The sequence below is a fragment of the Colobus angolensis genome, unplaced genomic scaffold (assembly GCF_000951035.1).
Source record: "Colobus angolensis palliatus isolate OR3802 unplaced genomic scaffold, Cang.pa_1.0 Scaffold206, whole genome shotgun sequence".
Classification (NCBI taxonomy): domain Eukaryota; kingdom Metazoa; phylum Chordata; class Mammalia; order Primates; family Cercopithecidae; genus Colobus; species Colobus angolensis.
In genome coordinates, this window is record NW_012115222.1 from 5,684,254 (window position 1) to 5,698,736 (window position 14,483).

At 41.7% G+C, this 14,483-nt stretch overlaps 1 protein-coding gene across 1 annotated transcript in view; it reads right to left on the reverse strand.

The window, feature by feature from the left end:
• Positions 1-14,483, reverse strand: part of RGSL1 (regulator of G-protein signaling like 1) — a 107,884-nt gene that overhangs the window by 59,665 nt on the left and 33,736 nt on the right. Inside the window, exons 7-9 of the mRNA XM_011942119.1 lie at positions 10,385-10,447; positions 9,744-9,966; positions 5,824-5,931 (exon numbers count right to left, since the gene is read on the reverse strand). Coding sequence (XP_011797509.1) covers positions 5,824-5,931; positions 9,744-9,966; positions 10,385-10,447 — 394 coding nt within the window. The remainder of the gene's footprint in view (positions 1-5,823; positions 5,932-9,743; positions 9,967-10,384; positions 10,448-14,483) is intronic.

Below are 14,483 nucleotides of genomic sequence, written 5' to 3' on the forward strand. Positions count from 1 at the left end.
CTTGTCTCAAAAAAAAAAAAAAAGAAAGAAAGAATGAATGAAAAATAATCATCTCAATGGATGGAGAGAAAGCATTTGACAAAATCCAACACTCTTTCATGATAAAATCATCCAACCAGCTAGAAATAAGAAGAAAACATTCTCAACATGATAAAGGGCAAAGTCACAGGAAACACAGTCAATGGTGAAAGACCGAAAGTTTTGCCCCTCAGCTCAGGAAGAAGACAAGGATGCCTTCTTTCACTGTTGCTATTTGGCATTGTACAGGAAGTTCCAGTCAGAGCATTTAGCCAGAGCACTTATGCAACAAAAGAAAAGAAAAACGTCCACATTGGGAAGGTACAAGCAAAGCTATTTTATTCAGAGGTAACATGTGACATGATCCAATGCATAGAAAATTCTAAAGAATCCACAAAATACTATTAAGCCTAGTAAACAAATTAAGCAAAGTTTTAGGATACAAGTTCAATATGCAATTATCAGTTGTATTTCTATATACTAACAATGAACAGTCTGAAATGAAATAAAAATAGATCCACTTACAATAGCATTAGAAAGAATTAAATACTTATAAATGTAATCATGAAAATGTAAAACTTGTAAACTAAAAATTACAAAGTGTTGCTGAAATAAATTAAAGAAGAATTAAAGAAAAATAAATCCTGTGTTCATAAATTGGAAGATTGAATATGGCAGTACTACCCAAAATGATCTACAGATTCGGTGCAATCTCAATCCAAACCCCAATGATTACTGTTTGAAGAAATGGAAAAGTTGGTCCAAAACCTCACATAGAATTGCAAGCTATCCCAAGTAGCCAAAACTATGTTGAAAAAATAAAATTGAACGACTCACATCTCCTGATTTTAAAACTTACTACAAAACACAGTTATCATAATAGTGTGGTACTAGCATAAAAATAAACATAGAGATCAATGGAATTGAATTTTGATTCTAAAAATAAAAACATACATATACAGTCAATTTATTTTTGACTAGCATGTCTACACCTTTCAATGGGGGGAAAGAAGAGTCTCTTCAACAAATGGTGCTGGATCAATTGGCTACCCATACACAAAAGAATGAAGTTAAACTCTTCCCTCACACCACACAAAAAAATTAACTCAAAATGAATAACAAACTTAAGTGTAGATGCTAATATTTTAAAGCTCTTGGATAAAACAAAGAGGTAAATCTTCAAGACCATGGATTTGGCAAAAATTTTTAAATATGACACTAAAAGCACAAGCAAAAATGAAAGAAAACAGAAATTGGACTTCACCAAAATTGAAAACTTTTGTGCATCAAAGAACATTATTGAGATAGTGAAAATACAGCCCACAGAATGGAAGTAAATATTTGCAAATCATGTATCTGATAAGAATCTAGTATCTAACCTTTCAGACAAGCAAATGCTAAGGGAATTTGTTGCCACCAGATCTGTCTCACAAGAGGTCCTTAAGGGAGTGCTAAATATGGAAATGAAAGACTGTTATTGACTACCACAAAAGCACACTTAAGTACATAGACCACTGACACTATAAGGCAACTACAAAATCAAGTCTGCATAATAACCAGCTAATGAGGACAGAATCAAATCCACACCTATCAATATTAACCTTGAATGTAAATAGGCTAAATGTCCCAAGTAAAAGGCACAGAGTGGCAAGCTGGACAAACAAGCAAGACCCAACTCTTTACTATCTTCAAGAGAATCATCTCACATGCAATGATACCCACAGGCTCAAAGTAGAGAGATGGAGAAAATCTACCAAGCAAATGGAAAACAAACAAAAAAGGCAGAGGTTGCTATTCTAATTTCAAACAAAACAGTCTTTAAATCTACAACCATCAAAAAAGACAAATAAAGGCATTACATAATGGTAGCGGTTCAATTCAGCAAGACTTACCCATCCTAAATACATATGTATGCAACCAATACAGGAGCTCCCAGGATCATAAAATAAGTTCTTAGAGACCTGCAAAGACACTTAGACAATCACACAAAAACAGTGGGAGACTTCAACACCCCACTGATGGTATTAGATATTTGAGGCAGAAAACTAACGAAGATTTTCCAGACCTGAATACAACACTTGACCCAAATGGACCTAACTGACATCTACAGACATTTTCACCCCAAAACAACAGAACATACATTCTTCTCACGTGCACATGGAACATACTCTAAAATTGGCCACCTAAGAGCCAGGCGCAGTGACTCACACCTGTAATCCCAGCACTTTGGGAGCTTGAGGCAGGAAGATCACCTGAAGTCAGGAGTTCGAGACTAGCCTGGCCAACATGGTGAAACCCCATCTCTACTAAAAATACAAAAATTAGCCAAGTATGGTGGTGGGTGCCTGTAATCCCTACTCTTCAGGAGGCTGAGGCAGGAGAATTGCTTGAACTCAGGAGGTGGAGGTTGCAGTGAGCCAAGATCGTGCCATCGCACTCCAGGCTTGGCAACAAGAGCAAGAGTCTGTCTCAAAAAAAAAAAAAAAATATTGATTGGCCACATAATCAGCCATAAAGCAACTCAGCAAACAAAAAACTGAATTTATACCAACCACACTGTTGGCCCATGGCACAATAAAGATAGAAATCACTAAGAAAATAACTAAAAAGATCACTCAAGGCCAGGTGCGGTGGCTCACGCCTGTAATCCCAGCACTTTGGGAGGCCAAGGTGGGCGGATCACGAGGTCAGGAGATCGAGACCATCCTGGCCAACACAGTGAAACCCCATCTCTACTAAAAATACAAAAAAAATTAGCCGGGCGTAGCGGCGGGCGCCTGTAGTCCCAGCTACTCGGGAGGCTGAGGCAGGAGAATGGCTAAACCCGGGAGGCGGAGCTTGCAGTGAGCTGAGATCCGGCCACTGCACTCCAGCTTGGGCGACAGAGCAAGACTCCGTCTCAAAAAAAAAAAATTAATAAATAAATAAATAAATAAATTACCCAGCCTCAGGTATTTCTTTATAGCAGTGTGAGAATAGACTACTATACCGTCATAAGCTGGGTTATTCAAGATCACCCAGTCATAGGTGGCCCAACAGTAATTCATCATAAAATGGAAATGGTACATCTGGAATCAGGCATGAGGCAGGTCAGAAGGTACAAGAAACTACCTAAGCAGGTGACCCAGACACCCATGCCATTACCACTGTGGCACTGCCACTTCACTGTCATCACATCTATGGCTGGTCACATTGATGATCAGCTGACAGAAGAGGAAAAAAGCTGAACCTATTTCATGAATGGACCATCTCAATATGTTGGTGAAAATGAATAGCTGAAGCCCTTCTCGGTGGTGATCCTGAATGATGATGGGGAGAGAAAATCCCCTGCGACCCCATGAGCAGAACTTTGGGCAGTGAACCTGTGCGTTCGTTTGTGTGGAAAGAGAAGTAGCCCAGGGTAAGAACATATACATACTCATGGGCAGTGATGAATGGCTTGGCTGGTAAGCCAGGGGCTTAAAAGGAGGAAGATTAGACTACTGGGGAAGAACAGGTCTGGGAATAAACACATGTGGATGGAACAATGAGAATAAACATGATGTGGGAAAATCTTTGTATTCTGTCTTAAAGCCCACCAAAAAACAACTACCATGAAAGAGGCACTAAACAACCAAGCAGACAAAATGACACTCTGCCAGTTGATGCCAGCAAGGCTCTGTCATAAGCCACTCCAGTGCTGGCACAGTGAGCTCATGGACAGAGCTCTAGGTGGCAGCGATGGAGGCTATGTACAGACCAACAGCATGTGCCCATGTTTGAGTGCCAAACACTCAAGTTGCAGGCAACAGAAACAAATGCAGAGCCCCCAGTATAGTAACATCCCTAATAAAAACCAGCCACTTAGTGACAAACTCATTACACTGAATCCCTTCTACTCTGGAAGGAGCAGCAATTCATTTTGACTGGAACTGATATGTATCTTGCCTGCAAGGTGTCAGACAGCATCACCACCTCGGGACTTACAAGTGATTGATCCCTCAATGGGATCTCACATAACATTGCCTCTGACCAAGGGATACACTTCATAGCAAAGAAGGTGTGGCAATGGCCAATGGGTCCCATGAGGATGAGATCTACTAATTCTATTTCCTTTGAGAGCTACTGGCTTGATAGAGTGATGGAGCCACTTTTTGAAGGCATAGCTGTGAAAGCAGCTTGGAGCTACTGGAATACTGGGGGTGAATGATCATACCTTGGGAAAAAGAGGCATCATCTTCCAGGATAAATCAAAGACCATTACAAGGTGTGTCTTCAGTAGTAGAATACATGGGCCCAGATACCAAGGAATGAAAGAAGTGTTCCATTTACCTCTCAGTATCAGTGACTGACTTAGGGAAATTTGTCATCTTTATACCTTTAGGTTCTGTAGGTTTAGACCAGGGCTGTCCAATAAAAATACAATGTGAGCCACATATATAATCTAAAATTTTCTAGTAGTCACATTGAAAAAGCTAAAAGGAAAAGGGTGAAATTAATTTTAACAGTATATTTTATTTACCCACATGTACCAGTCACATTTCAAGTGCTCAATGGCCATATGGCTTCTGTAATGGACAGTGCCAGTCTAGAGATCCTAGTTCCTAGAGGCAGAATGCTTCTACTAGAGGAAATAGTAGGTGTTCAGTCGCGTTAAGCTCCTTATGCCGAGAAGTCAGCAGGCAAGCAAAGGAGTCACTGTACTGATGGGGTAATTGATCCTAATCATTAAGATCATGGTACATAGCAGGGATACCGGACAATTCACTTGCCACTCTTGGTATTCCCTGGCCCAATTTGTATGATAGGTTCACAAGTGAAGCAGCCACAGCCTGAGAAGTCATGATGACCAGGGGCTCAGATATTCCAGAGATGAGAGTCTAGTAAGATCCCAAGACCAGCAGAGGTGCTAGCTGAGCATGAGAGGAATCTAGGATGGGGAGCAGGAGAGGAAGAAGAGGAATACTAGCAATAGTCTTCAGATAAGGTAGAGTAATGTGAGCCTGCCTTTCTCAAATACGTTTCCCAGGACAAGAAACCATCAGATTCCTGGAGGAGCTACTCCAAGGGGAGGTGAAATTTCTATACAAAGCAAATGGACAGTAGTGGGTGGTACTGGGTACTACCCAGAACCTCCCTTCAGGGCCAAAGCGCTCATCCCCCTAGATGCCTGAGTGTTTTCTGCTGATGGCCCAGAGAAGAGGCCCCTTCTGGAAGTTGCTTCAGCCAAAGGAAACTGCCTGGCAATAAAACCTAGGTTATATCCTCCACAGGGGCATTCACATCTCCTGTGGATAAGTGTGGAAGAACTAAAGCCCAAATTAAATTTCTTACCTAACTGAGGGACAACTCTGAAGGGCCACACTGGCATCAGAGCTTCTCATGGCATCTGCTGAGGCCTGTTGTGATTGCTCCACAGCTGAGCCTCTCCCCAGTCCTGCCTTCCTCACTCTCTTATAGGTATTATTCCCGACAGCACTCCTTAACAAACATCCCTTCACAAATCTCAGCCTCCAGGTAACTTGACAGAAGAAGAATCCACATTATTTAAAACCCCAGAGTGATAACTAGATAAGAAAGTAGAAATGAACAATCTTGACCATCATCACTTCATTCATTTACAATCACATCTTATTTTCATGATGCCCTTCTATGGTTTTGTAGGAGAAAAAAAGACATAGTCATTACCCCCTAACCACCTCTCCATTTCCAACAAAGCATGGTTTCTCCTTTGGCTTATGTTCCTTAAGGAACATAAGATTACAGATGTTCTCTTAGATTTGAAAAAACTAGTTGCCTCGTCTATCCCTGATTTTAAACACTTGCCTATTTTAGGTGCTTTCTCACAGTATACTTTGTAGTCGTCACTGATCTTCTCTATGGCTATCTTTGGATTCTTGTAGCAAAGCTCCTCAAAGGACATTTTAGTTACGTCTGTGAAGTAAGGAAAACAGAGATAGAGTTTAGTTGTCCAAAGTCAAGGTTCAAACATTCATATACTTTTGTTGAAGGTATTGCCTTTAAAATGCCGCGCGCAGTGGCTCACGCCTGTAATCCCAGCACTTTGGGAGACTGACATGGGTGAATCACTATGTCAGGAGATCAAGACCATCCTGGCTAACATGGTGAAACCCCGTCTCTACTAAAAATACAAAAAAAATTAGCCGGGCAAGGTGGCGGGAGCCTGTAGTCCCAGCTACTCGGGAGGCTGAGGCAGGAGAATGGCGTGAACCCGGGAGGTGGAGCTTGTAGTGAGTCGAGATCAGGCCACTGTACTCCAGCTGGGTGACAGAGGGAGACTCCATCTCAAAAAAAAAAAAAAAAAAAAGGTTATTTAAAGAGGCCAATAGTGTTTTAATGGGATGTTTGCAGAAATAATACAAGTTCCCTAAGCTAAATCATAAGCAAGGAAATAAGCCTCTTCTCCAATAAGCCTCCTCTCCCCTCCAGAATGAGAAGATCCTTTCCTTCTTAAGGAAAAATGACCCATGGAGATTATTTGCCTGAAAGATGCTAGGGTAACCAAGATATGACTTGAAAGAGCTACTATTTTTTAATTCATATATGAGAAGTAAGTCATATAAATGAATGGCTTCTCCTGCAAAGCATCCATCTGTTGAGGGATTGAGTAGCAAAAGTATTTGTTCTTTTGCAGAGACGGGATTTCGCCATGTTGCCCAGGCTAGTCTTGAACTCCTAGGTTCTAGCAATACTCCTGCCTTGGCCTCCTGAAGTGTGGGGATTAAAGGCATGAGACCACACCTACAAATGCATTTCAAACATTCTACTATTGCTTCAAAAACAATTGAAGCCCCTAAGAATAACAAATGGCAAAGAACATGCTATGCTATGTTTTCCCTTTCTCAGCTCTGACTTCGGGAATTACTTTCAGAATTAACTTACATATCTGAATATTATCAATAGTTACAAATCATTGCCCTTTGGAGTGGATTATTGTTTTCTAGAAAGAGCCATATATCATCTTAAGTTATGCATCATGAATTGAGAGGGAATATGTTTTTGTATCCAAAATGTCGTGAGACAATGAGGCTGAGATAGCAAGAGAAGTTTTAACAATGATCTGGGTAACAGAAGCAGAATAGTAGCACCTTACTTCCTATCGAGGAGAAATATTCATTTGGGTTGTGAGTTCTGGGATTTAGAGTATATCTAAATGCACAGAGTTCTCCTGGAACTCTCTAGGTAGTTCAGTACTTTCTGAAGCTATACTATTTAAGTCTAAAAAGAGTACTGGGGTGTGGACTCGTGAATGTGAGTTATTCTTATGTCATCAGCATCATCATCATCATCATCATCACGTGTAATCAAGGGGAATCTGACCATAAGTGTTAAGAGCAGTGGATTATTTCTGCAGTGGATCCAGGTTTCTAGTCCTGTATCAATTCCTTCCTTGCTGAGCAACCTTGGGCAAGTCTTTTCACCTTTGTGGAAGTCATGTTTCCCTGTATAAAAGATGATAGTGGTTTGGGTATGGTGGCTCACACCTGTAATCCCAGCACTTTGGGAGGCCAAGACAGGCAGATCACTTGAGGTCAGGAGTTCAAGACCAGCCTGGCCAACATGGTGAAACACTGTCTCTACAAAAATACAAAAATTAGCAGGGCTTGGTGGCAGGTGCCTGTAATCCCAGCTACTCGGGAGGCTGAGGCAGGAGAATCGCATGAACCTGGGAGGTGGAGGTTGCAGTGAGGCAAGATAGCACCATTGCACTCCAGCCTGGGTGACAAAGGGAAACTCCATCACAGAAAAAATAATAATTATTTAAAAGTATCACACATAGGCCAGGCATGGTCACTCATATCTTTAATCCCAGCACTTTGGGAAGCCAAGATGGGAGAATGACTTCAGCCCAGGAGTCCAAGACTGGCCTGGGCAACATAACAAGACTCCACCTCTACAAAAAATAAAAAATTAGCTGGGTGTGGTGGTACATGCCTGTAGTCCCACCAACTTAGGAAACTGAGGTGGGAGCATCACTTGAGTCTGGGAAGTCATGGCTGCAGTGAGCTGTGATGGTTCCACTGCACTCCATCTCAAAAAAAAAGATAGTATTCTAGCTCTGGTACTCTGTGAGTTTAGGGTACAGCTTGAGACACCAGCCTACCTGGGATTCAGGGCCCTGACTTGGCCAAATGCAAAGAAGGCCCTTTATTAGGCCAGACTTGTGCTCCAAAAAAGCAGTGATAGAGGAAGTAATGATATGTGTTTTGGAGAGGGACAAGGAGCTTCCATGGAGGGTGGTTCACATTCTTACTGGCTATCCCTGGTGCCCCATAGCCACCCAAAGTAATGCCCATTGCCCAACATATGTGTGGTGAAATTTACCAGCCATCTTTTCTTCTACTTTGGTCTTGATTCCTGGGAAAGAATCTAAGATCCTCAGGATTTAGAGAGAGAGTGGAATCTCTATGGTTAAAAAAGAGGGCCTGCTCATGCTAGATTTAAATATTTTATGCCCAAGCATGGCTCTGAGGGGCAAACATCCAGGGCATCTTGGTCTGTATATAGAGTGCATATTAAAGTTTTAAAAAAGAGTCAGATTTACTTAGCACCTGCTTGTTATGTAAATACATTACCTCTGATCCTAGACAAATTAGGGGCCATTATCTCCACTGCATAGATAAAGAAATTAGGTTCAGAGAGATGGAGTAACTTGCCAAAGCTCACAGAGCATATGAATGGTACAACTGTATTTTCAAAGCTTTTGCTTACTCTTTATCCATGTTTTTCAAAGTGTAGGTCATGACTCACAAGTATGCCAAAAAATAAATGGTGACATTGTTAGCTTTTATATAACATGAAACATAATAGAATAAAGAATGTTGGAGTACAGCATCTTATGTAATAAGGGCAAGTATTGCTTTGGAAATTTTTTTTCCATATATATGTGCACACGTAAACACTTACATTTAAGTAATTATGAAGTCAAACATATTTATTGTGGATCAAAGTTTGAGATATATGCAGTATTCCAACTGTCTCAACATAGATAATTAAAGCAGTATGCTCAACTTGAATAATAATGACTAACATTTACAGTGTTGAACTCTTAAGTGGTTGTCAAACATTGTACTAATAGCTTTCATAGATGATCTCAGGTCACCTGCACAACAAGTTTGTTATTATTCTCATTTTACAGATGAGAAAACTGGGGTTCAAAGAGAGGTTAAATACATTGTTCAAGCATACAAGTCCATAGGAGAGCATGGGTATAACCCTAGACTTCTGGGACAGCAAAGCCTTTTGTTCTTAACGACGTCTCTCCACTACCTGGGTGGGCTGGTGTGTTATGTTAGGGAAGCGGGCGACTGTAAAATATGTTCACAGAAGTGCACTTGGACCCTATTCTGGAGGAAATGTGGTGAGGTGGAACATGCTTATCAGATGCATGAAACGAAGTATTCAGCATCAACTGTGGTGATGCTTTGGTGGGCAAGCGTCTAGCTACACTTGAGCACTCTGGCTCCCTCAGATCCAGCAGGGAGCTCTATGGTGAGTCTGTCTGGATTCAAATCCTGACTGCAACTTACTCTGACCCTGGGGAGGTCACATCCTCTCTGTGCCTCAGTTACTTAGTACATACCTCATAGGCTATTTTGATGGTCAAATGAGGTAATCTCTGCATTGCATAGTGCTGATGCTTAGTAAATAATTAGCAAATGTTAAATATTATTTTCCAGTTGCCTATATGTAAAGGTCAAAAAAATTACAGTGACTGCTCTGACCTGTTAGAAACACTGGAGATGTCAGCTCTACCTGAAGAGACCCTCCTTGTTTCAGGTCCTCAGTAGCTATCTTTCGCCACTGCATATAGTCCATTTCCTTCATGTCAGCCAAAGCCTGGCTTAACTCTAGAGAATGCTGAATCCTCTTATAAAGAAGAATGTTCTCTTCTTTGTCTATAAATTCTCTTTTATGCTGTCTGGAGCTGATGAACTTGTTCTGTGTCTAAGAGAAGAGGGTGAGGGGAAGACTGTATTTGTTACAGGAATTAGACCAGAAACAATAGTTTTGTAATAACTCAGTGCTATATGCCTCCCTGTCACATGGTTATTATGCAGGTTGTTTTCAATTGTTAAGAACCACTGCTTCTTTACATGCCAACCCCCACCCTTTTCTAATCAAACTCATTTTCTATAAGGAAGAAATTTTCAATGATTGTGACTTTTTCAAAGTCATCTTAGGCACTGAGTCGTTTTCCTTGAGAGGTTTAGCTTTAGAACAACAGGGCCCATGCCAATCTTTGGTTGACTCTAGGAAAAATAACAATTTCATTTACTTTAACACATAAGCCTTTTAAAACAGCAATGACTCTCTCTTCTTCCCTCATCCTCATGATTCCTTCCCAACCCAAAGTCCTTCCTACTGTAAAAAGGAGAAACCAGTAGTCCTCTTCATCCAGGAACTCATCATACCAGGGACTCAGCATCTGAAAGCCAAACACAGCCTACGCATTATGAGGTGGATGGTCAGCTTGCTGCATCTTTCCTGCATATGTTCACCTGGGAGCAGAGTAGGCTGAAGATTCTGGGTTCTGTAATTTGGAGATCTAATGGAATAGCAAACATTAGCTATGACCAACTAGGAGGCATTCTTTTATCTCTGAATAGAGCAGCTAACACAGCCTCTCTCTAAGTCTCAGAGAAAAGTACTAAATATTTACTTAAGAAGAGAGATGACAAATAATTTACAGAACCATTACTTAACATCTGCATATTATTTCATTCTTTTCCCAAGTAACATCTCATTTTTTCTCAAAATGGCCCTGAAAACCAAGCGTCTTTCTTTGGTGTGTCTACTCATATCTCCCACACCAACTCATAACAAAACCTGTGAGTTAGTGCTTAGCTAGATATTTTAACCCATACTCTCAGTTTCACTCATTCATTCATTTGTCAAATGCTTTATGAATGCCTCCTATGTGTCAGGCACTTTACGAATTGTTGGCAATATAGAGATCAACATGCTGTAACTGTTGGTACAAGGAGCTCAACTTCCAGCATGAACAGCAGCATAACACATGCTCTAACAGGGGTATTAACAAAGCTTCTGATTCAGTCAGGGAAATCCAGGAAGAATTCATAAAGGTAAGGAGGTTTAATCTAATGTGCATGTTGCAAGATAAGTAGGAGCTCATCACAGGGAAGTTGAGTAAAGATCATGCCAGGCAGTAGAAAGAGCTTAAACAAAGGCATGGAGATGGGAAAGAACATGTTTGGGAATGATGAGTACTCCAGTGTGGGCTGAAATGTAGCATTCATGTGAAGAGCCCAGGGATGGGAAAGTGGCAAGAGAAGGAGCAGAGATGCATTGGAATTATATATGAGGGACTTGAATGACTTGCTGAGTAATCTGGGGATTATTTTGCAGGCAATGAATTGTTGATAGTAACTTTTAAGAATGTAAGATTATCTCCGCCAACTGCCTCAATGATGCAGCCAAAAGGTGAGTTTAGGGATATAAATTTTGGTAGCTTTAACAAATCTCCTTGGCTCCTGGGAAACTTGAGTGAAGTATATTCCTGAGACAATTCAGTTCAGTGATTGAATCCGAGCAATATGTAATGTAATATAATGTTACTCATTAATAAATAACTGTAAATATATATTAAATACAAATAATAAAAAACATGTGTGAAATGAGCACCCTATTAACATCCCTTTTGGTTTAAAAGGTTTATGACTTGGCCGGGCATGGTGGCTCACACCTGTAATTCTAGCACTTTGGAAGGCAGTGGCGGGTGGATCACCTGAGGTCGGGAGTTCAAGACCAGCCTGACCAATATGGAGAAACCCCGTCTCCACTAAAAATACATAATTAGCTAGTCATGGTGATGCATGCCTGTAATCACAGCTACTTGGGAAGCTGAGACAGGAGGATTGCTTAAACCCGGGAGGCGGAGGTTGCAGTGAGCCGAGATCACGCCATTGCACTCCAGCCTGGGCAACAAGAGTGAAATGCCATCTCAAACAAATAAATAAATAAGTAAAAAAGATTTATGACTCAGGCTGGGTACAGTGACTCACACCTCATGCCTGTAATCCTAGCCCTTTTGGAGACTGAGGTGGGCAGATCACTTGAGACGAGGAGTTTGAGACCAGCCTGGGCAACATGGTGAAACCCCCAGCTCTACCAAAAAATAAAAAACAAAAAAATAACTGGGCATGGTGGCGTGCACCTGTGGGAGGCGCATGCCACCCCCAGGGAGTACCACAAGTTAGCTACCGGGGAGTTCAGGTGGAAGAATCACCTGAACCCAGGAGGTGGAGGTTGCAGTGAACCAAGATCATGCTATTGCATTTCAGCCTGGGCAACAGAGGGAGACTTTGTCTCAAAAAAAAAAAAAAAAAAAAAAAATTAAGACTTTACTTAATAATTAATTGATAAATACATTTATTTCTTAAGAAACAAAGCTTAATAGAGCGTTTTCTATTAAAAGAAACAACTAGATATGCATTAAAATAGTAGCCATAAATAATAAATATGATAAAACAGCATCTAAAAACCCTATAATAGTTTTTTGTTAGAATGTATTAGGATTGTCTTTAGAATTGAGCTTGTCCATCACTTGATAAACCTCCTGGCCCCTTCTCAGAGCAGTGTGTGATGCAATAGATCAAGGTTCTGCAAACGTTTTCTATAAAGTGCCAGATAGTAAATATTTTATGATATTTACTATAGGCTATATAGTCTATTGCAAGTACTCAACTATGTAGTTGTAGGACATGGTAGTATGTAAACAAATGGGCACAGTTTTGTTGCAATAAAACTTTATTTATGTACACGAAAATTTGAATTTCATGTATTAACCATGTGCCATAAGATGTTCTTCTTTTGATTTTTTTCTACTTGCTGCTGGCCATGCAAACCATCCCTAGCTTGCTGGCCATGCAAATACATGTGAGAAGCTGAATTTGGCTCCCAGACTGTAGTTTGCTAACCTTGCAATAGACTGAACAGGAATCTGGACACTGGCTCTGCACTTGTCAGTAAATAGCAGTGAGACCTGAGAATTTGACCCATCAGCTGTACAATGAAAGAAGGGATGACAGAACCTCTAATGACTTATTCTAAGGTTATATGTGTCTGAAAAGAGGTCAGAAGAGGATGAACATGTATTTACCTACTCATTACCAGGGCTGCATATAGAGTGGCTTTGAAGCAGCCATTATGATCCCCAATGTACTGATGAGAAAACCAAGGATCAGGATGAGTGATGTCAGCAAGATGGCTGACTAGAAGCCCCTAGCACTTGTCCATGCCTCCATAAACACAACTGAAACAATACATGAATAACTACATTCTAATAAAAGTAAAAATAACGAAAGGAAAGTGTACATTGAAGTGTACACTGAAGGAATAACAGAAACCCTGATGAACACAGAAACTCAGGATAGCCACAGAGAGAATGAAAGGAAACACTGGGTCTCCACCACCCACTCCTCAAGCCTAGATCAGCTGGGGACCAGGAGGACCCTCTCCCTGTTGTGAAAAGCTAGGCTAGAGGATCTCAGCAGCCCTCATTAACACATTACACACCTACAGTCCTCACCACTGGGGTCCCCTGCAGTCCTCACAGGCACTAAGCCCAGCAGAGGGAGCTGCCTAATGGCCACACAGCTATGCTCCCCCAAGAGAAGGAGTTGACACTGTGCCCTGCCCCCTGTGCCCTGCAAGACTACTGTGCTATACCATCTTGGACCTGATATTACTGCTGGAATGTGTCTTGCTCCAGGGGCAAACAGCCACAACTTCTCTTCATCCCTGAGGGTAAACTGCTGCCAAACTACCCCCACCCGATGGTCTAACATGCCCAAGCCAAGCTGCAGGCAGCTGTCACACTCTTTCCCTTGGGGCCAACCACAAGTGGAACTGCTCTGCCCACTTCTACCCAACTCCTTCAGGCTGAACATTAACTCTACAGTCTCTCCTGGGGAAATGGCACTTTGGTAGAATTGCTTCATCTACCACTCTCAGCCGCAGCTGCACTCTGCCCCTAGGGGCCTGAACTGAAATGGCATACTGCCTCCTGAGGAAACAGTGCCTTGATGCAGCTGCGCCATATTTCTCTCCCAGTCTCTGCTGAGCCCTGAACCTGTGAACTGAAGCCAAAGTTTCACACGCCCTCCTGGGAAAATGATGCGTTGGTGGAACTCCTCCATCTGCCTCTCCCAGTTGCTGCTGTACCCTGGCCCCTGGGAGAACAGAACCTTGGCTGTTCAGAGCAGTCACATCTTCTCAGGGCCTGATTTAAAACAATGTCCTGCCTGCCAGAAGAGTGGTCATGTACACCAATACCTAAGCTGAGTGGCATCTTACATCCCAGGGAAATAGTGCCTGGGCTACCTGGAATAGTCACACTCCTGGCCCTAAGCTGAAGTGGCACTGAGCAGCTGTGCATTCCAGGGCTAAGATGGCATAATACCCCGGGTCCCAGGGAAACAGAACAGTGGCTGAGCTGAGGA